This window comes from Eschrichtius robustus, chromosome 1 (genome assembly GCF_028021215.1).
Source record: "Eschrichtius robustus isolate mEscRob2 chromosome 1, mEscRob2.pri, whole genome shotgun sequence".
In the NCBI taxonomy this organism is placed as follows: domain Eukaryota; kingdom Metazoa; phylum Chordata; class Mammalia; order Artiodactyla; family Eschrichtiidae; genus Eschrichtius; species Eschrichtius robustus.
In genome coordinates, this window is record NC_090824.1 from 40167220 (window position 1) to 40189188 (window position 21969).

Sequence of the window (21969 nt, forward strand, 5' to 3'; positions counted from 1 at the left end):
GGTTCTAGTTAGGTCTTGGGTGGAGGGCTTACAAGTACATATTATGAATAAGATTAACCAGATAACTAAATGAAACTAGCCATGCATGGACTAATGATGAGAATGTGTAATGAACCAAGGAATAGGACTAATCCAATTCTGTGCCCTGGAGGGTCAAAGAAAAAGGGAAGGATAAATAGATAGTATACAAGAAAGTGATTAGCACAGTGCTTGGTACATAGTAAGTACTCAAGAAACTTTCAGGTAGCTGGCTAGGTATTTCTACATGTATCCACATACATTCTCATCCTTAATGAGTTTCACTTCGCCCAGCATCATCAATTTCCCCCCATTTCCTCTATTTTCTGATTTCCTCATTCATTTCTTTTTTTCCTGTTATAGCATCTGTATTTCCAAAATCCTTAACTTTTTAATTTTAAAAAACTTGAGATATAATTTACACGCAATACCAGGTATAGGTCTTAGGTGTTCAGTTCAATGTGTTGTGTCAATTGTATTCACAACCATAACCATCATTTAAAACAAGATATAGAGTATTTCTATCACCTCCAAAAAGTTCCCGTGTGACCCTTTCCAATCAATTACCTGCCTGCCAGCGGCAACCTCTTTTTGATTTCTGACTTCTATCATTGTAGATTAATTTTGCCTACTCATGGACTTCATATAAATGAATTTATACAGTATGTACTCTCTCATAACCCCCTTCTTTTGATTAACCTAATGTTTTGAAATTCCCCGTGTTGTCGTGTATTCCTTTGTATTGCTGAGTAGTATTTTGTTGTATGAATATGCTACAATTTGATTATCCTTTCTGGATAATGGGCATCTGGATTGTGTCCAATTTGGAAGTATTATGAGCAGTGCTGCTATGAACATTCATTGCCATATGATTATTTTTGTAGACATTTCTTTTGATTTCTCTTGGGTAATCCTTAGGAGTGGAATTGCTGAGTTGTAGGATAGATACCTGCTTACCCTTTTGAGAAACTGCCATTTTTTCCCAAAGTGGTTGAATCATTCCAAATCCTTAAGTTTGTAACATCTAACTTCATTGAAAGGCGATTAAGTGACCATACAGGCAATGACCCATTTGTGTCAGGTCCCTGTCTTTTATCAACTCCACAAGGATTCCCAGGCTAGGAAAACAAATTTTAAAAAGAGAGAGATGAATGTAAAGAGCAATAGGTGAATTTAGATTTGTCTGATGGTAGAATGTACAAAACAGAACAGCAAGAAAGCATTTCCCTGCTGATTCAGACCATGAAATGAATCATTTTTAAGACTACGTGGTACCTGAGTGAAGTGTGAGCCTAAATCATAGTTTCCCCAGCTGGGTGGATGCCCCTTTCTGCTCTTCGCTTCAACAGACAGACTGAATAATCTTTGGGGGGGAGGGCTGGGTGACCGATGGTAGGGACATTAATTGCTTTCCATTGGCTGGTTGAGTTGGTTGTAAAGAGAAAGGCCTGCCCTAGCCCCAAAGAGCTTACATCTGTTTCTCATACAGTTCAGCCACCCATGCTGCTTCAACCATCCCCTACTGCTGGCCAGGCTACCACTTTATTGATTTTTCCCCCTGCCCTTTTAAAAAGATGAAAGTTCCTAAAAGCTTTTTGTATGCAAGTATGTGTGTACGTATGCATGCACGTGTGTGTTAGTGACAGCAATGGTTTAAGTTAACAAACTAAGCAGCAGCTAGGTTAACCATCGGGTATGTGTGTGTGTGTGTGTGTGTGTGTGTGTGTGGTGTGTGTATGTGTAAGTGTGTGTGTGTTTAACCAATTACTCTAAGATTGGGTACCCCCAGTGGTGGAGCTGGCAGAAGCATAACAATTAGAATGTGATGACAACAACTTAAAGATAATTAGTTGACAATGACTTGAGACCTCATTAACCCCTTTAACACCTCATGGTTTATGATTAAAATGAAATACTCGGAGATCCTTTTAAGGACATCTTGTCTCACTACCAGCAGTTGTTTAGGTAGAGCTAGAATATTTGATATTTCTTTGATATGGCTTCCATTCTTTTGTAACCACCAACAATGATTATCCAATATGGTTATCATTATTCTGTGGCCATCAATGGATTAAGGATTTATGCTTTTATTCAGAAACCTGTTCTTTTGCTTCTTTCCCCAACACTCTCCCATTCTCATCCAGCCTTTTAAACTAAGTGATGGTCAGACTTTCTTTTTTAAGTCAGCCCCTTTGTTCTTATAAATTACATGGATTGATAAAGTCAACTGTGATTTTTACTGAAATCACTTCAACTGGTAGTTTAATGGCTGGAGAATTCCACCATGAGAATCACAGGTGAGGGTGTGTTTAGACGAACCTGGGATATTTCACAAATCTGCTAGCCTCAGGCTCCAATAAACATACGACAGTTTTCATTTTTCTTGATGGGTCTTCAATAAATATTTAATAGATGGATTGATGCTGAGATTCCACCATCTTCCAAAAACTTGTTCAGTTTCCTGCTGCCTCTAAAATAGACACCATTTAAACCACTAGAAGCAAAACCTAGTGGTTCTATCATTTGTTACTAAATATTTCTTAGGAAAGAAGTTTCAGTGCTTCTGGGACAATCTGATTATACTACATATTAAACTGCAAATATCACACAACATTTGAATACGTAAGAAGATTTGAAATAAACTTTATTTGGTTATAAAATGTTAATCACCTATAAAGCTATAATCTTAATATCAGTTGTACTATTTAGACATGTAATAAGTTGTACTGTTTAGACATTACAACCATTTATTTGATGTGGAAGTTTCATATTAATGAGGCCAATACTACTAAGTTTGTCCACTTTCAGGACAGTGGTCCTTACCCTCTTTTGGGGTCACAGACCCATTTGGGAATATGGTGAAATCTATGAAACCTCCAATTCGTAAAAAGCCTCTATTCACTTACGCAACAGGTTGATTGAATTTCCTGGGATGTATGGATTCCAGATTAATATTCTCTTATCATCAGTAACATAGGGGTGATTTTAATATTCTAGACATGTTGGTGACAATCTATAAAACAAATGAAGGGGAAATGGACCATGTGTGAACAGATCATATTCAAGTTGGAAATCCGATCTGAGAGAACGACCTTAGTTAGAAATCCAATCAGAAAAGAAAATGGCACCTTATTATAAAATAAGGGTCAAGTGTACAGTGGATATTTATTGAAAAGATTGATTGACCAGAAGTTCTGGGCAAAGGCTTCTCACAATACAATCTATATGACTCCAACAAAATTAGGAAAGGTGCTTGTTTAAAATGCATATTCCTCGGCCCCATATTTGGCCAACTAAATTGGCATCTCCTGTGATGGGAGGGGGCGCCCTACATCACAGCTGAACAAAATTCCAGGTGATTCTAATACACAGTTAAGATTGTCTCTTACATGCTCGTTCTTAATGCTTATCTTATGTCTTTCGCAAAGCACTTTATATTAGTATTGTTAGGCAGTCAATGTGGATGCAGATCTTACATAAACATCCAGAAAACGCTTTTGATAACTCCAATTTGGATAGTGGATGTCATCTGGGAGAGAGCCCTTGGAAGGCAGCTGCAAACAATTGTCACTCCGCTGCACTTACCATCAGAGTCAGGCCACTTTAGATTGGCCCATCACATTGTTTCATTTTTTGGTACTTAGTCATTTGTTACAATAAAAATTAAGTTACAGGGAAGGAACACTGTGACAGGATAATGGACTCCTGCTCAGAAGAAACCAGCCTGCCTCCAATTCATCACGGCATTTATAGTGCATTAGAAGACATTACAGTGACAACATCATTCCTTTGGGGCAGGAAGAAAAACCAGATTGAGTGGAAAGGAGGGAATTTACTTCATGAACTTGGCAAACGTGGAATAAAAATAGAAGCCGGGGTGGTTTAAATTGCCATGTTCAGCAAAGGACAAGGGAAAAGCTAACCATCTCTGAAACTAACATTCCAATATGTTAAAAAAAATTAGCTTAGTTCACCTTGCATCACATGAGCAGTGTGTGGGTTAAGATGAAATGGTTGCCTAAGGAATAACAGAGAGGCATGGAGAAAATGGGCAAAGTTAAGGCAATTTAAAATGATTAAAACCCACAAAATATTTTGCAAATATAAAATCCTGGAGAGAAGCTTAATAATAATATTTGTCCAATGGACTGAGCCAAAGATATCTATATTGTCTAGGTATTTTAATTGGAGGCCTGAAGTATCATTATAAAATCATAAGAAATCTATGTCTATGTTCTCATAAAAGTAAAAATGGTTGTTTGATGTTAGAAAGCAGTGTTTTGAAAAGTAGGAGCTAAAGGAATAGCACTGGGTAGGCAAGTCTGGCAATTTAGACCTGGGAACTTAATAACTTTATAGTATTTTTACTATTATACCCACACTATGTTAAGCCTGGGAGAAAGTGAGAGGGCACCAGGCAACTTGGTATAATGGAAACAGTGTCTTCATTCTGTGATTTTTTTTTTTAGGGTAACATTTTTCTAAACTATGCTTTTTCTTAAAGCAACGTTTTTTCCGTAGATCTCAGATCTTTTTTTGGGGGGGGGTGCTGAGGGGGGGATTCTGGTTTTCTCTTAATAAAATCTTTAATTCACTTAAGAATCAATCTGAACAAAAGTCTGTGTGGTCTCATTTTCTTTCCCTGTCAATCTGTGTTATTTCCAGGGTGAAAGGTAATTTTGACCATAAACATGGTTCCCATCACGCATTTCTAATTTTCACCTATTTGTCTCCGTTTGATTTACATTGGGTCTAGAGCAAATTAACTATTGTGAGCTTTTATTGAAAATTAATTAGGTGGCTAAAGTGCCCATGGCAGACTCTGCCAGTGCATGTTTCTCTCTGGGTCGCCAGCCTTCTCCAGTCAAAACACCTAGCAACTTAAAAAATCCATAAAACGAATGATATAATTAGTTCCAGAGTGGAACTCAATCTCTTTGAAATCAGATGCTTTCTTCTAGTGCTGAAGGGCCATGCTATAGCCAGCATTTTATGGTATCAGGGGATTTTCCTGGGGGTAAAAAGTAGCTCACTGGAGCTGAATCACCTCATATGACTTAACAATAGTAATCCTTGTGGTACCAAATATAGCTGCATCTCTGATCTGACTCCTCAGTCAAAGCAAGGAGAAAGAGGGAAGCTGGGCTTACAATACTGTAAAGATAAAAAATATGCTACCCAGGTTGGAAAAGAGACCCCATGAGTGTGTGTGTGTGTGTGTGTGTGTGTGTGTGTGAAAGAGAGAGATCTTATACTTAAGAAAAGCCAGGATGTAAATGTGATTTATTGTAAATAGTTCCACAACATTAAAATGAGTTTTTATTTTCGATGTATTCTGCTTCAAAGAAGAGCTCTGTGGGCTCATAAAAATGCAGAGAACAAATAGGGGCCTCTAAGTCCAATTTATATGCCATGCCCACTGTGCACTGAGACACATATAATCTGTAAAATGTCAGCTTCAAAGTTCCACCGAGATCGGTGTTAACCCTGACCTCTGGCCTCACTGCCTCTGCCTGGGCCTGTGTGCTTTCTTTACCAGCTGTTTTAGATAAATGTGTTCCATTTTTAAGAGATTGTCTCAGTGTTTTTTACATGAATAGTGGTAATATTATTAACTCTCACTGGAGAAACCACCTTTTCTAAGAGGGCTTTACAGAGGAACCAATCGTTTCATGCCCCATGCAGAGAGGAGTGGATTAATAAATATGTCATTGTACTGAAAATATTTAAACAACACTGGGAGAAAAGAGCAAGGCACACAACAAAAGGAAAGCATATTAGTAGTGTTTCCTGTCAAAATACACAGAGGAAGCACTTTATTTGGACCATTTTCTCCATAAAGAGACATGGTGGGCCAAAATAAACACAGTAAAGGAATCTGGTTTATCCCACTTTGGAGATTGGAGACCGTCAGCTCAAACAAAGTTATGAGACCAAAACCAGGTTTTCTCTCTTGAGGCTGCTAAGTAAAGCCATTGACAGAGGCAAGCAGATAGACTTCGTGGATCAATATTGCACAGTTAAGTGGTACCTACAGTTTCTTACAAGGTTGAGCAGAACAATTCACTAATTAGGATCAATAAGCAGAACAATTCACTAATTAGGATCAATAAGCAGAAAATTCGGAGCAACATATGTAAAATTTTCATGTAGAGGATTTACCTAACCAAGACCATAAACAAAGGTTTCAGTCAAGAGTCCGGGGATGTTTTTCCATTTCAACGGAACAAAGTAGATCCTGACAACGTTTACCGAGTGCTTCCTGGACGCAACGTACTTCCTGATGGAGAGTGAGTTTAAAGACACGGAAAAAGTAGAATTTCTAGTAGACTAAAGAATTGACTTTCCAGGATCAAAACGCCAGTCAGACTTCACAGAGATGACGGTTGTCATCAGGAAGACTGAGCGTAAATGGAGATGACACTCACGATGGAACGTGGTGACGTAGGGTGAGCTTCATTGAGGGTGATGCGCCCTGAAATCAACTCTGATGAACAGCCGGTCAGACCCAGGTTAGCAAACGGGAAAGGATGCTATGCTGTAGCTGTTGCTGAGGGAGACAGAAGACGGAAGGGATACAGGAGAAAAATGGACCACCTTTTGGTGTGAAGCATTCAGTGTGACCCACCTGAAGAGAGGAAATTGGAGGCGGGGAGCCCATTTCATTCATTTAATTCATTCTTGGTCAGCTTTTACCAGCTGTCAGTGTCTCTCGTCTAGAAAACCTGGCTGCTATCCATTTTGATGAGTCTTGGAACTATGGTTTGCGATGTGTTCAAAATTTAAGATGATGACAGAAAACATTACAAAACCCGGAAATTATCACACCCCCTTTAAAGCCACATGCATTTGAAATAGGATCTCAGTTTCTCACCATTAAACTTTATGTACTAGGACAGTTTGGGATTCTTCCATGTGTAGAGACTGACATAATTTAGACTGAATTAGCCACAATTAGTATTTGTTTAACATGAAAAAACTCCTCAAAATAGATAAGACTGTCGAAATCCACTAAAGAAATCACTTTGAAAGGGTGGATATGCACCCTCTAGGATATCGTATCATTAGTAAATTTGGCACTCCCAAATGTGTTACCCAAAAGTATTAAGTCTACACCAGGTAAGAAGGTTGTTTTTGAAATTGATCCTGCAGAATTGTCCCTTTAAAGTGGCTGCTTTCATGAACCAGCCAGTATTTATATATTATTATAAAGATAATACCCTTACTTACCTCACAAGGGTGTTTTGAGAATTAACTAATGTTTACCAAGTACTTTGAGCTCTGTAGATGAAAGATGGGGTGGAAATGCTAAGAAGTAGTATTATTTTCATCTGTATTTGAACTTGCCTCTTATAAGACAATCTTTTTTTTTCTTTTAAGATAATGATCTCTCCTTTGGGGAGAAAAGGCAAAAATTGCCTGATTCACAATCAAACCCTCATAAGGAGGACAGGTGTGATTATGAAGATTTGGCCTACGGAATAGATTGACGTGGATGGCAAACTTCAAAAGTCTATATTCCCAAATCCCAAGACCTCTCCCGGCAATCCAGCAAGTGTCAAGTTCATCCTGTCATCCCTGCCGAGATATGGCCAACTGCAAAGGCCAGGACCAGTTGGGTATTCACGTGGCATATAAATAACAACCCAAACCCTTTCAATTAACCTCTTTCCTGCTGGGTGTTTGTGAGGTCCACAATCCAATTACCGAAGGGAAAGATGCTCCCTTAATCCTACCAAGAGGTTGAAGGACAATGCTGAAAAATTGGTTTGGTTAAACCAGTTGGCTAAATTGGCTTGAAAGGAACTGACTTTACTCTGTTCTGTGTCTTCAACTCTAACTCTAATCCTGGTCAGTGCGGGAGAATGGTTGCCAAAGATCTCGACAAGCCCTTTTGAGAGTGTGTTGGACTGTAGTGAGGAAGGAACAGTACAAATCTCAGGATCCTGAAGAACTCAGAAACTTTCTCCCCTTCCCCCTACAGAGCTCGCCCTTCCCACAGGCAGAGGAGGGACCTTTGTTATCAGCATCTCTTCCAACACCTGGCAGGTACAGAACTAGTGAAGGAGGAACAGATGTTGCATGGATGATGGGTCGGGGGAGCCTGTCTACACCAAGAAGACCAGAGTCCATCCTGAAAAGTGGTTTAAAATTCCCTGAAGGCTTCTAACCCTGTCCTTTGGTGGAGATGTTCACAGAGCCAGAGAAACTAAAATCGACTCATTTTTATTCTTGCCCCAAATTAAAGGCTTACCTACCATCAATGACTTCCCTCTCAAAAACTGACATATACAATTGCCAGTCTTTCAGTGTGTTGTGTTTTTTTTTTAAATCATGATTTTTCTGTACCTTCCTCTCTAAGATTAAACAGTTTCATCTAAAGCTAATTGGGATTATCCTGGGGTGTCAGCAGACAGTTTTTAGCATGACTCACTGAATCCTCCCAATAACCTCTTGGAGTGGGCACTATAAACAACCCCATTTTACAGAGTAAGAAACTGAGGCTTAGGAAGTTTAGAAAACTTGCCCTAAGTTGCCTAACTGAGGAGTGGCAGAGTCAAAAAAGTGGCAGAGTCACATAATGCCGATGTGCTTAGGCATTTTTTTCTTTTTGGCCGAGTCATGCAGCTTGAGGGATCTTAGCTCCCCCACCAGGGACTGAACTCGCACCCTCAGCAGTGAAAGCACAGAGTCCTAACCACTGGACCACCAGGGAATTCCCGCGATTAGGCATTTTGACATGAGAGGCAGTGAACGGAAACACCAAGCTCTGTCTTCTCCATGCCCCTAAAACAGAGTGTGTACAGAGGATATTGCAAAGAAGAGCATACTTTAGTGCATCAGGATATATGTTATGTATAAGGAAACCTACTCTCTTTTTAAAAAAGCACTCACCCTCCAAATTAAGGATCTAAGGATTCTGAAAATATCCAAATTACATTGTGGCCAAAGGAAAAAGTTTGGCAAAACATGTCAAGTTTTATTTGAATGTTTCTGACCCTGCTGACCTATCTCAAACTTCCCTTTCCCCAGGCAGTTCTGAAAGCTCAGTCTTGAAGTCCACCGTATGCTTTCAGGTTTATCAGAATTACTCCTGATCACGAAGTAGATCCACTCCTGCCTGTGCACAAACAACCTGGAGTCCTGGCAGGGAATTAGACAGAAAAGAAACAGTTCAGCTATTAAGCTGCTTTTAGAACCCGTGCCGAAGAGTCGGAGCTCTTAAAAAATCACTTAACGTAAGTATCAACGTGCTGTAGAAGTGGCAAACACTCAACCAAGTTTGTTTCTAGAAACCTAAAAAAGAATAAGTCTTTCAGGTTTGTTTTTCAATCCAATAAAGTTTAAAAAGATTATTAAGCAAAACACTTTCTTCTCCTCCTCCAAAAGCACCACTTTAAAATATTTTTCTTCTGTTTTCCCGTGTTAGTCCTGTGCTGTGCTAGTTTGTCCTCATTTATCCAGCAGGGGTCACTCTTGTCCACCGTACTCTTAAAAGGCATCCTTGCTTGTCTGCACTGTTTGTTACCAGGACCTTTATTCCAGGCAGCAGAATGAAGAAATATCAAAGACACCAGGCCTGAGAGATTGAGGAGAAAAGAATCTGTGGTTTTGGAGGTGGGATTGCAATGTTGGGGAAATGGATGCTTTAATAATGACTCTGTGTATGAACAGTAGGTTTCAAGTCTGTACTTCGAACTTCTCAAAGAAATAAATTAGTCAGCTCTTATCACAAAACGATTAGCCTTAGCTCACTCTTGCTGTTAAACCTGAGTATATGCTGTGTCTCTTTTCTGTGTGTCATTATCAGGCTGGTAAGTAGGGAAAGGGGAGTGGAGCTGCGTGTACTTCCATTCGTCCAGGCCATTCTCAGCCAGATACTTCCTCGGGGTTTAGACTGGCCTCAGTGATCACTCACACCTAATAGAGCAATGACTGTCTAATCCGTAGTGATTATCCAGTCTCGGGTGGAAGTTAGTCTTTAGCTGCAGCAGGTTCCTCCTGCAGGAATTCAAGGCAAGTTCACACAGGCCATTCAGATCAGATCCTGAGTCTGTGGGTGCTTGTGAAACGGGCTCTGGGGAAGCCATGGTCTTCCTACCTCCCCACTTCAGGGCCTTCTCCCGAGGCCACATGGGCAGACCAAGCAGGAAACAGCTTGACGTGGCTAGGTTCTGATACTGGGGAAGGCACGAGTGGGGTTCTAATACTGAGGAAAGTGGTCTGTTGAGGATGGGGCTGCATCAATAAGGACATGTCGAAAATAAAGCATCCCTTGTGATTACACCTCTCAGTAACCAAACACTGATATTTAAATCAAATGTTTAAAAGACTCACTTTTACTCTGCTTCCTCTGTATCTTTTTCTTTTTAGTGTGCTAGACTTAAAAGAAATACACCTTAATTTTTAGAGCAGTATTAGGATCATAGCAAAATTGAGTGGAAAGTATGGAGAGTTTCCAGATACCCCCTGTCCACACTTGCATGCCTTTCCCCACTATCAACATCCCACAGAAGAGGGTACATTTATTACAGCTGATGAGCCTACACTGATATGTCATTATCACCCAGAGTCCGTAGTTTGCATTAGGGCTCACTCTTTGTGTTGTACATTCTACGGGTTTTGACAAATGTATAATGTCATATATCCAACATTGTAGTATCTTACAAAATAGTTTCACTGTCCTAAAAATCTTCTGTGCTCCACTTATTCATCCCTCCTGCCTCAGTATCCCCTGACAATCACTGATCTATTTACTGTCTCCATAGTTTTGCCTTTTCCAGAATGTCATATAGTTGGAATCCTATAGGATATAATCTTTTCAGGCTGGCCTCTTTCACTTAGAAATATGCATTTAAGTTTCCTCCATGTCTTTTCATGGCTTGAGAGCTCATTTCCTTTTAGCACTCAATAATATTCCATTGTCCGGATGTGCTACAGTTTACTTAACCGTTCACTTACTGAAGGGCATCTTGATTGCTTCTAAGTTCTGGCAATTATGAATAAACCTGCTATAAACATCTATGTACAGGGTTTTGTGTGGACATAAGTTTTCAACTCATTTGGGTAAATACCAAGTATAGCAATTACTGGATGAAATGATAACCTCAATACCTTTTCCTCATGGTCTTCACAATTGTTGTGTCAACATCCTACCTTCAAAATTACACAACAGGGAAGTCAATGTGATTACCTAGGGAGACATTGGAACTAGCATAAGGTAAGGGACCAGAACTGACCCTGGAAGCACCCCAAAACTTAGAGGTTCAAGAGGATTCCCAGTCAAAAAAGAATGCTGGGAAACAGACGAGTAACGTAGGAGGGATGTCATTTACGTGATCTTGATTGCAAAGAGAAGAAACCATTCCAAGAGGCGGGTCCTGGCCAACTATGTTGACTGCTGAGAGCTCAGCACGTGGCTGCCGAAGATTTGCTGCATTTGAGGAGTCCAGGATGCGCTGACCTGCTGATGCTTTACTGCGGACAGAGGTTAACAAGTGTGTCTGCCCCAGAACGCTGCCACTCTTTTCATTTTCAGAGTACGGGGAGGTGTATTCCACAACAGAAACAGCCCAATCTTCAACTAGGGCCACCTGCCAGCATGTCCAAAAGGCTCCGCTCCCAGTTAGAGCAAGAAATCCCAGAAGATGCCTGCTGTGAGATACATCTGGAGCCACCACAGCTGTTCTGCCATGATGACCAAATCACGCTTTGTGACAAGTACTTCAAGTCCCAGGAGCACAAGAATCAGGTGGTGTATGGAGTACAAGAGGCTGCTGAGAATTATAGGAAGTTATTCCAGGAGATATTGAACACGCTGAAGGAGAAACTTGAAGTAGCTAAAAGCATATTGGCTGATGAGCAAGAAAGAATGGTGATAATGCAGGAAGAAGAGCAGAATTTTAAAGTGATGACTGAGTCTGAATATAGGATAAGGTTCCGGTTGATGATTGAAGAAAACAAAGTGAACTTCCAGAGCCTGCAAGGTTGCGGATTCAACCTGAACTTGAGAGAAGCCAGTCAGAACCAACTGATGGAGTTTGCCACAAAGCTAAAGGAGAAGTTCCAGGAAATACTACAGAGACTGAACTGTCTGTGGAGAGAGAACATGAATAAACTGAGGGAGAGTGAAGTCAGGCTCTCTGAACAGATCTGCAGCCTCCAAAAATCACTGCAGAGCTAGAGAAGAAATGTGGGCAATCTGCCTCAGCGTTGCTCCAGAATGCAAGAAATTCTTTGGAAAGGAGTGAGTCACTACTGCTTCAGTGTCTAGAGCCCCCCTGAATCACAGACCTGAGTTTATGCCAAATAACAGGAATGAGCAAAATGCTAAAAGTGCTGCAAAGACCTATAACTTTGGACCCTAAAACAGCTTATCCTTGTCTGGTCTTATCTGAGGATCTGAGAAGTGTGAGACTCAGAAATGTGCAGCAGGATGTACCCGGTCACCCAGAGAGATTTGACTTCAGTGCCACCATGTTGGGCGTGGAGAGCTTCTTCACCTCAGGGTGGCAGAACTGGGAGGTGGATGTGGAAAAGGCAGCACAGTGGCAGCTGGGCGTACACAGAAGCTCTGCCAGCAGAAGTGCTTCTGGAGATAAGGTCTTATTCACAGGATCCATGATGGGAACTGATTATACTTTCTGGGCCTTTCCCCCTTTAAAAAGGGTTTCCTTGAGAGAGCAAATGCACAAAGTTGGAGTTTTCCCGGACTATGATTATGGGCAGATATCCTTCTATGATGTGACAGAGAGATCCCTCATCTATAATTTCTCTTATCTCGCCTTCCAAGGAGCTCTCAGGCCTATATTTTCTCTTTGTGTCTCAAATGGAGGCATGAATTCAGACTCTCTGAGCATCTGCCTCCCTCATGCTCCTTCTTGTAATGGTACTCTTAGCCCTCAATCTTCTTTGGTGTGAAATCTAAGACCACAAGAGGCAAGAATGTTACAAGCATGACTTTATATAAATTATTTTACAAAGTAATCCAATAAAAGATTTTTAGCACTTGGAAAAAAAAATTGCACAACAGATGCTTTCTCATATTTGGAGTGTGCGTTTGGGTGGATGACTGTCCCCTCTGCTCCCTGATTCTACCATCAACTTCTGGAGAAGGGCCCCGTGTCTGAGCAGCAAGTGTCAGAGGAGAAGCAGCTGTGCAGAGGAGGCTGCGGGCACCACTGATGCCTCTTCAGCCGGAGACAAAAGTGGGGAGAGGTGGTTTATGAGCGGTTTATCCAGAATTAGACTAAACCGTGTACGATGAAATACACTGCTTTGTAATGCTGGGGCTTCCCATTGCCGCTGAATTCAATTAGTTTCAACTTCACATTCAAGGGGGTGGGGAAGAAAGTATTGTGTTGCAAGGGTGGTGGTGGTGTGTGTAGGGGGCCTTTAATGAATAATTTGGTGTCAATTTTGAGTCCCAGCACTGGATACTTGTCAAAAGGAGCTGGAATTTCTGAGGTACGTCCTTGCTCTTTTTGACCCCATGGACTTTCCTTGTTTAGACCCCCAGACGGTGCCAATGGTTTCGGTGTTGGTGAGCTGTTCTGTAGATTGAGAGCCATTTGCCAACAAACTCCGGCCCTCCATTGCGCCTTCTACAGGTTGTATGATGCCAGCCAATATCTTTGCTTTGTTTGCACTGCTGAGGTCTCTCTATCATGAACATCCTTTTCATGACTGACAGTTTTTTGGTTTGCAGCAAAGAGTTTTCCAAAAAATAAACCAACTCCAGATTATTTTGATGGTTGAGATAACATGCTGAATGTAAAAATGGACATTTTCCAGTAACTCCAGTGGGTGATCTCCAGTTGAATGGCTGAAGCTGCAGTCTAGATATGGTCCAACCCACCATTCCAGGAGCCCTAGAGAACACCAGGAAGATAAAGGTATCTACAGTATATTGATTTCAGAGGATAAATAATGTTGCCAGAGGCTATAGCTTGTGAGAAGTGAGACATGTTTGACCCACTTCATTTAGCGTTCCCATTTCTTAGAAACAGATCCCAATCTACACGAGGTAATCCTGTAGCTACACAATTGTGAAGCGATAGACACTAAGTGACTATGTCTCCCCTGAGCAGTTGATTACCTGTATTTTAAAGCCACTTTAGAATTATAGAAAGAATAAGACCCATGGGAACATGGAGGTCAGCCTATCAAGGCTGGCGCTTCCAAATGATCTCTACTATCATCTTCAGGTAACTGTGTCACTTTACTTCTTCTACTAGAGGGTAATTTAAAGCCTCCCTAAGTCAGATGTTCTATGGTTTATTTTTCTATTCTTTTCAATTATTCCACCAAAACGTTCTTTAATCAATCAGCTTTCAAAATTGTTTGATTTTTCATTTAAATCAGTTCTTAAGGGTCTGAGGTGTACGTGGAATATAGAGAGAGATCTAGCAACAGTAATTAAATACCTATACAGGTTGTACTCCTATAGTGCTTAAAAAAAATCTAACGCCCAGGGAACTTTGCTTTGGAGGAGCACTTTCTTTCTGGCAAGTCATCATTTAGTTTAGTTCATCAAATAGTTTCTAATGGCAGCTCTTGCTGGATGCTGCATTAGGAGGATGAATTCGTGAATAGCACACAGTCTCTGCCCTTACGGTGCTCCCAGGGCCAGTGGCGAGCTGGGACATTTCAGTGTGATGTGGGAGTGCTGTGTTGGAGGGTGGTCAGGGTGATAGCGTCTTTGCATCTCAGCCTAGAGGTCTTACTCCTGAGACGCTTCTCAAAACAACCAGTAGGAGTCAGGCAGGTAGTCGATAGGGGCAGAAGACCCAGAAAAGGAGCTCACGCATCTTGGATGACATGAGCAAAAGTACTGACGTGGCTGGTACCTGAAGGGCAAGGAGGAGACTTGAAAAGAGATGAGGCTACGGAAGTACCTGGGAGTCCACCATGGGGTTTGCAGTCTACACTGTAGGTAATGCGGAGTCATGGCAGGATTTCAAGCAGGCTTTTTTTTCTTTTTTTTTTTTGGCCACACCACGCAGCACGCGGGATCTTAGTTCCCCAATCAGGGATCGAACACGCGGCCCCTCCAGTGGAAGCACTGGAAGCGTGGAGTCTTCACCACGGGACCACCAGGGAAGTCCAGGGGATTTTTTTTTTTAAGATAGAATATTTTGATGATTACATGGAGGACTGTGGCTTGGAGGGAGCAAGATAGAAGCAGGAAAGTTATTGAGTAGGCTTGGTAAAAAGTGCAGGATGGAGATGAGGGGCTTGGCTTCATGACTCCTACATAAGCTTAATGGGAGAATTCTTTTCAAGGCAGATATGTTGTAGTGCATCCCATACTTGTCCAGTGGATGACAGCGCTTTGGGAGGGCAGAAGACCTAGTGCACCAGGCATATCCGGTCTCCTCTGGAAGCCCCCCCTCATCCCTGAGCATCCTCAAGATCAGAGGCCACTACTGGGTGTGATTTTGGAAACAGAGGCAGCTCCTTCTTTCCCCACTTCCATATCTGCTCACTGATGCTGGAAAACCCTTTAGGACAAGGATTAAAAATAAGGTACCCACACGACCACTAACTTTTCTTTCATACTTATTACGTTTGGGGTGCTAAAGAATCTGAGCAAGGTAATAGACTGCATAATCTGATGTCAGATCCTGTGCTGGATCTGGACTTCTTTTGCCCCTCCAGATGGATTCTCTGCCCTTCCATGGCCTATTCTGTGCCCCCAGGAGGCTGGCTGCTGTAGGCAGCCCCACCAGATTCTCTTGCTGAAGCTCCTGCCAGATTCTCATAAGGGCTCCACCACCCCTGGCCCCTTGGTTTTGGGGTGGGAGTAGCTCCCTGTTGGTAAGAGTCCCTGAGTGCTCCCCCAGCCTCTCACCGATGCCCTTTACCAGCTCTGCTTGGCTAAATAGCAACTTCATTTCATTCTCCTCCGTTAATAACTCTTTTGAGAGTTTCCTGCTATTCCCCTGCTGATACAGTTCCTTTCCTGTGTTTGCACTTTGGTAGGGATAGGACACTGAGTTCCTGAGCATGAGGGTAGCCATGGAAAAAGGAAGAGATCAAGAAAGGAGTCTGGGGTCATAGAAGACCTCCTTCACACCTATCATAGGGCCGCCTGGCTGCCCATCTGCTTATGCTGTCTGAGAAAAAGCTGGCTTCAGAGATCTGGTTTGAATTTATATTTTAAAAATCCTGAATTGATTTGTAACCTCCAATCTGTAATTCATAACCGCTCCATCAATAGGTATGTCTTGTCTAAGCGTGTAACTTAGCAGACTCGTCATAGGGAGGGAAACCAGAAACATACAGATGTCGTCTGAAGTTGGGCGTATAACAGAGTCTTCAAGGGTTAAGAAACAGCCACACGCTGCGAGGCAGGTACAGTAGGTTTACCAGAGGTTTTCTTTTGTGCTTCAACAATAAAGTGGTTGGTGGTCTGCTGGCTACAGCCTGTTACACATTCCTTGCTTTTATTAGGATAACCATAAGCCTCGAAGACCCACCCTGATGTCAGTGGCAGGCTTTATAGAACACTCACAAGTTTCTTCTTGTAGTATTCGGGGGTATATAAAGTGTGCAGCATAATAGGTAACAGGTTGGAAGACCAGTTCAGGGCCTACAAAAGTCCCAGTTCCTGATGTGAATATTTATACCTCCTCATTACAGGAAAAGGTTGACTACCAGATGCCGGTTACCGCGGCTCCAGAGCCCACTAAAGCTTTGAGTTCCTCCAGGAGCGAGGGTGGGTTTTGGCAGCTTCCCCTGCCCTTCAAATAACCTGGAGGTCAGGACATGCCCAGCTGATTTAGGAACGCTGGAGAGGAGGATTGGCTGGAAGCATCTCATCTGTTATTCAGCGGCCAAGTGGTGAATTACTTCCAATACCGTGATTTCCTGAGATGATAGAGCACTGTGGTTTAAAAAATTATTTTAAATAAACTCAGAAGCATCGCAACAAATGGTGACTCCAAGTTGGTGTGTTCACGTCACTAAGACAGCGTTTCTGGATGTACATGTTTGGAGGTCCCTGCGATCATCCCCTGAACTCCAACTGCAGTTAATTGGCATGGCAGTGACCCAGCCCTGCACTCCTGAGCAGAAAAACACTCTCACAATTTGTCAGGTTCTAGATGCTGTCATTTATCCAGCTGTGTTTTGACCACAGCCGGTCTGGGAATTGCATCGTTTTGCATTTCCATGGCACATGGAGGTTTCTTGACGGAATGCTCAGGGGCTGCCTCCTGCCTCAACTCCCCAGGGTGGTGGGAAGAAGGGTCCTTTGCTGCCCGGCTTCCACCATCTGCTGCTATTGTGCCAGGCATGCCCCATGGCCTTGGACTGACAGGGGACCCAGGCTGCAGTGTTGAGCTCCTGTCACTGTCCCAGGCTCCCTGTAAAAAGGAAGCTAATGTTTCAATATTGGGTAAAAACACTTTTATCCAATATTTTCATATATAGGGTGAGTCTATTGAATTGGCCTTAAAAAATCTACATCCAGGAACTCCTAAACTATAGATAACAATTGATTTGAAATACTTTTGTTGTTATTTTTCTTTCTAAAAGAAAATTTCCAAAATGGAAATAGCTATTTGTTACTATTCTGCTTAAAACCCTGGCTTTCTATTTCCTCTTAAAATCAAATGCAAAGACCATTCACATGATCTCTGAGGCCATGCTTGTTGCTGCCCTTGCCTTAGCTGAATTTCTTCCTTCCCCAAAGCTGTAACCACTCTGGCCTCCTTTTAGCTTCTTGAACTCACCAAGCCTCAGGGTCTTGGCACATGCTAATCTCTACACCTGGAATATTCTCCTCTTTCTTTCCTACTCCCCTCCCCACTTCAGATTTCAGTTTTAATATTATTTATTCAGGGAAGCCTTCCCAGACCCTAGCTTAGGTCAAGTCCCTCTTGATTTCATAGTCCCCTAGACTTCACTACTGGGCCTATTGCCATTGGAAGCAATGAATTATTAGTGTAATTACTTATTTAATGTCTTATTCCCTTCTAGACTGTAGACACCAGGAGATAATGGATGCTGTATTCTCAACACCTAGCGGAGTACCTTTCATATAGACAAATGTCTAATTGTTGAATTAATTATTTAAATGATGCATACTTATTACAAAACAAATTATCGAAAGCGAAGAAAATGTAGAGAAGAAAATTACAATAATCTATACGTCTACTATTAACATTTCAGTGTATTTCCTTATGTCCTTTTTTTAAAAAAACAAACATATGTGGTATGTGGATAAACATTACCAGCTGAAAGCTGGACATTTAGAAGAGTCTTAAAATGCACCAGGCTCCTGGTGTTCAAAACTGATGTCAGGGGTGAGGGGAGAGTTTGAGCAGGGATATCACCATTCATGGTCTCTAAGGCTGGGGAGGGATTAAAAAGCAGCTCCTGGGAGCAAGTTCTGGGATCTTCCTACCAGATTTCACTATCACTTTAGGAATATTTATTTAGGCTCTTTTAGCAAAGTAACAATTTCTTAAATATTTGGAAACATGTCACTTCACTAATTTTTGTTGCTGTTGTTGTTACTCTTCCCATAATTCATATTATAGGGAACATTTTCCAGAATTGTGGTACCAGATTGCCCATTCCCAGCTCTTTTGTAAAAGGGGAAGTGTCTGGAAATAGACTGGGAGCAAAGGGACAATCCCCATTCCCAGAAAACGGCATGATTTCTTTGTTCCCCGCCTCCTGCCCCCGCCAGCGTCACCACAGTTTATCGTGTAGAATCCATTTCTATCCATGGGCTAAGTCCGCAGAGCAGGTACTGTTGTTACATCCATTTTATAAGTGAGGAGATATGATGTAAAGAGGTCACAGAACTTGCCCATGGCCACACAGCTAGTCAGCGGCTGGGTCAGGCTTAAAACCCAAGTCGGCCTGACTCCAAAGCCCAGGCTCGTGCTGCCCCAGGTGGATCCCTCTAGATTCCACCAAGTGGATGAGGAATATGAGTGGACTTCACAGAGCCTTGAAAACCCCCGAACTTGTATATAAATTTTGTGTGTCTGCACAGGTTTTGTATTTTTTTCTGGGGAGCAGTTCTCTATATCTCATCAGATTTGTTTGGAACAAGAAAAATAAAGATTCATCTGGATTAACAATTACCCTAATATTTGTTGATTGGTTACCAAGTACTGTTCTAAGCACTGTACATGCATTAAATCCTTCAATCCTTGCAATAACTCTGTGTGACTGGCACTAGTATCCCCATTTTATGATCAAAGAAACTGAGACACAGAGAGGTTGTCACTTGCCCAAGGTCACACAGCCAACTGTGGTGCAGAGATCTTATCCAGGCAATTCCCTCGAGTCTACACTCCTATTTAACCACAGTAAACAAATGCCCTCTTTGCAGATCTCTCAATGTCTTGTGCATTTTCCTCCCCTGAACTTGAGATGTATCTCCCTGTTACTGTATACAATTCATGTAGTAGTTTTTTCCTTCCTCCCCTTAAAGCTATTAATAAATTGGTGGTGGATCTTACAATAGAGGACATCCTAGAATAAAAATTAGCAACTCTCCTCGGCAGGATTAATCATGTTAGTGATTATACTGCTGTAAGAACTATCCTAAAAGACTGTCGTCCCTCTGGTATGAAATTTGGACAAGTTCTTCATGGAGGTGGGGTTCTGAATAAAAAGGGAGTCCTTTTGGTGGAAGCAGGGACAGAGATGTAACTAGGAGGTAAGAGGGGATCCCACTGGCAATCACTGAGTGTACGGGGGTGGTCAGAGTTTACATACATCTACTCTGCGCCTGTGAGTATACACTTCTGTTCTAAATATGGATCGATACACATTTGACTTACATGTATTGATTAAGATGAATGCCGTTTAGATGATCTGATACTTTCTCTACACCTTTTGAGATAATGAGGCACAACCTAAATTGCGCCCAAATGGCTTTCAGGGATTGCTGGTATGAGGACTTAAACACACTTCACAGTTCTTCCCTTTACAGATGGAAAAATAGAGGTAAGAGGGTCGGGCTACTTGTTTGGGGGATTCTGGGGGATTTAATATAAAGCTAAGAAGAGAGTTATGACTTTCCTCTCCCTGCTGAGGAATTAGCATTTTCCTGATTGAGTGACATTGAGACCAAAGACTGAAATAACAGAGCCTCAAAGATGAGAATTGAGTCTACCCCAGGGTCCAGATGAGGTGAAAGACAAAACAGGAAGCATATGCGCTTGCAGTGGAGTCCTTGGCCAGCACCACGCAGCCTCCGTGGTTTAAGCTGAGTGGGTGTGGGAGAAAGGCCTGAAAAATGCATGCTAGGCTGGCTTTCGAGAGAGGAAGATCTTGTACCTTTCTTTTCTGAATGTTCAAATTCTGGCAGACTCCAACTTTCAGGCCCATTAAAATTCAGGAAGGGAAAAAGAAAAAAATTGAACTAGTTTTCAAAGAAGAAAAAAAGGCAACAAACACACCCACTCTTGCAAAAATAAAATCCCACCCCAAAAAAACCATTAAGAAAATGTTTTTGAGCTTTAAAAAACAGAAGGGGGTTGGAATGTCAATGGGACACAGGCCGTGGAACGACTATTAAACGTGGCATTCCCACTGGCGTCCATGCATGCATGTCTTAACCTTGTTTGATCCTTGGAGAGAAATAGCCCTGTTCCCTCCCCAGAAGAAGGAATAGAACTCATTTCTATCGATGGGCTAGATCCCACTGTGTTAATGTGGTTAGGTGAAGTGCGGGGAACAATTTGCTCTAATTCACTGCCTCAGAATAAGGGCCTCTTGCTCTGGAAGCTTCCTCTCCAACCCACCCTCCCATGCAATCAACAGTCCGGGCCAAATCCTTCCTTCAGTCTCAGATTTCGGTTATATAAGCTGCTCTATCAAACAGACTCTGTCCAATTCAGACCAGGGTAAAAGGGCCGTTTACACAAACAGCTAGTGGCTTATGTAACCAGAGCCCAATACACAAATTATGAGAAACCTGCTCACCCATTCAGGTGCCTCAGGTGAACAATGGCAGGCAGATTCCACAGCTCTGGTCTCTGACTACAGCGGAACTTTGTTCCAATAACTGGACGCCTCCTGAGAGGTCAAGTCTTTCCTGCGGTCTCTCTCCAGGTTATAGAGCTTCGTTGTACGGTGCACTTTACTCCCCACACCCTGCCCCTTGCAGATTCTTGTTCTTCATAGAGAAGGGATTTAACATTTTTAATATCAGAGTTAAATGGTGGATTTTACTCCTGGTGGTATGAAATTTCCTGATGACAAAAGCCATATAAATTCAGGATTTAAAACTTCGAAGAATACAGAAAAATAAAAAAGTTAAATCCACCTGTAATTCCACTACCCAGAGCTAGTTACTTTTAACATTTTGTGTATATCCTTCCAGTCTTTTTTCTAGGCATATCATATACATACATACATATATGCACATATAATGTACTATATATATATATACATATTCAAGACATGAACGTATTAAAGCCGTGCATATATATATATATAAAATATTTAAATGAATGATACATTGTGACTTTACTGGCCATTCTGTTTTGAAATCTGCTCTTTTACCCAACAATGACATTGTCATCATACATTGATCTCATTTTTATCTTCTTTATCTCGGTTGTCCTTCCAATACCCCTGTGAGGTTGATATCACTACCCTCATATAGCAGCTCAAATTCAAGGCCTCTGAAGCCTGTGATGTGAAGCACTGCCTTATGTCTCACTGCTATTAAATACTTCTCTAAGGAAGGTTTTGAGTGACTGTTTGGCATTCACATTATATTCTATTTAACCCATCCCCTATTTCAGAGTGTTTAGATAATTTCCATTTGGGGGGCTATTCTAAATAATTCTGTGAGGAACATTCTCTCATATAAATATTTATACTACTATTCCCATAGTATAAAATCCTAGCAATGGAATTTCTGTGTCAAGGATATGCCCTTTTTGATGACTTTTTATTATATACTGCCAAAAT

General features: G+C 41.6%; 1 protein-coding gene across 1 annotated transcript; it reads left to right on the plus strand.

The window, feature by feature from the left end:
• The first annotated feature begins 11620 nt into the window (after window positions 1-11620).
• On the plus strand, window positions 11621-12202 carry LOC137750261 (probable E3 ubiquitin-protein ligase TRIML2). Its single transcript, XM_068524681.1, has one exon. The coding sequence runs from the start codon at window positions 11621-11623 to the stop codon at window positions 12200-12202; it is 582 nt and encodes a 193-aa protein (XP_068380782.1).
• The last annotated feature ends 9767 nt before the right edge of the window (window positions 12203-21969 follow it).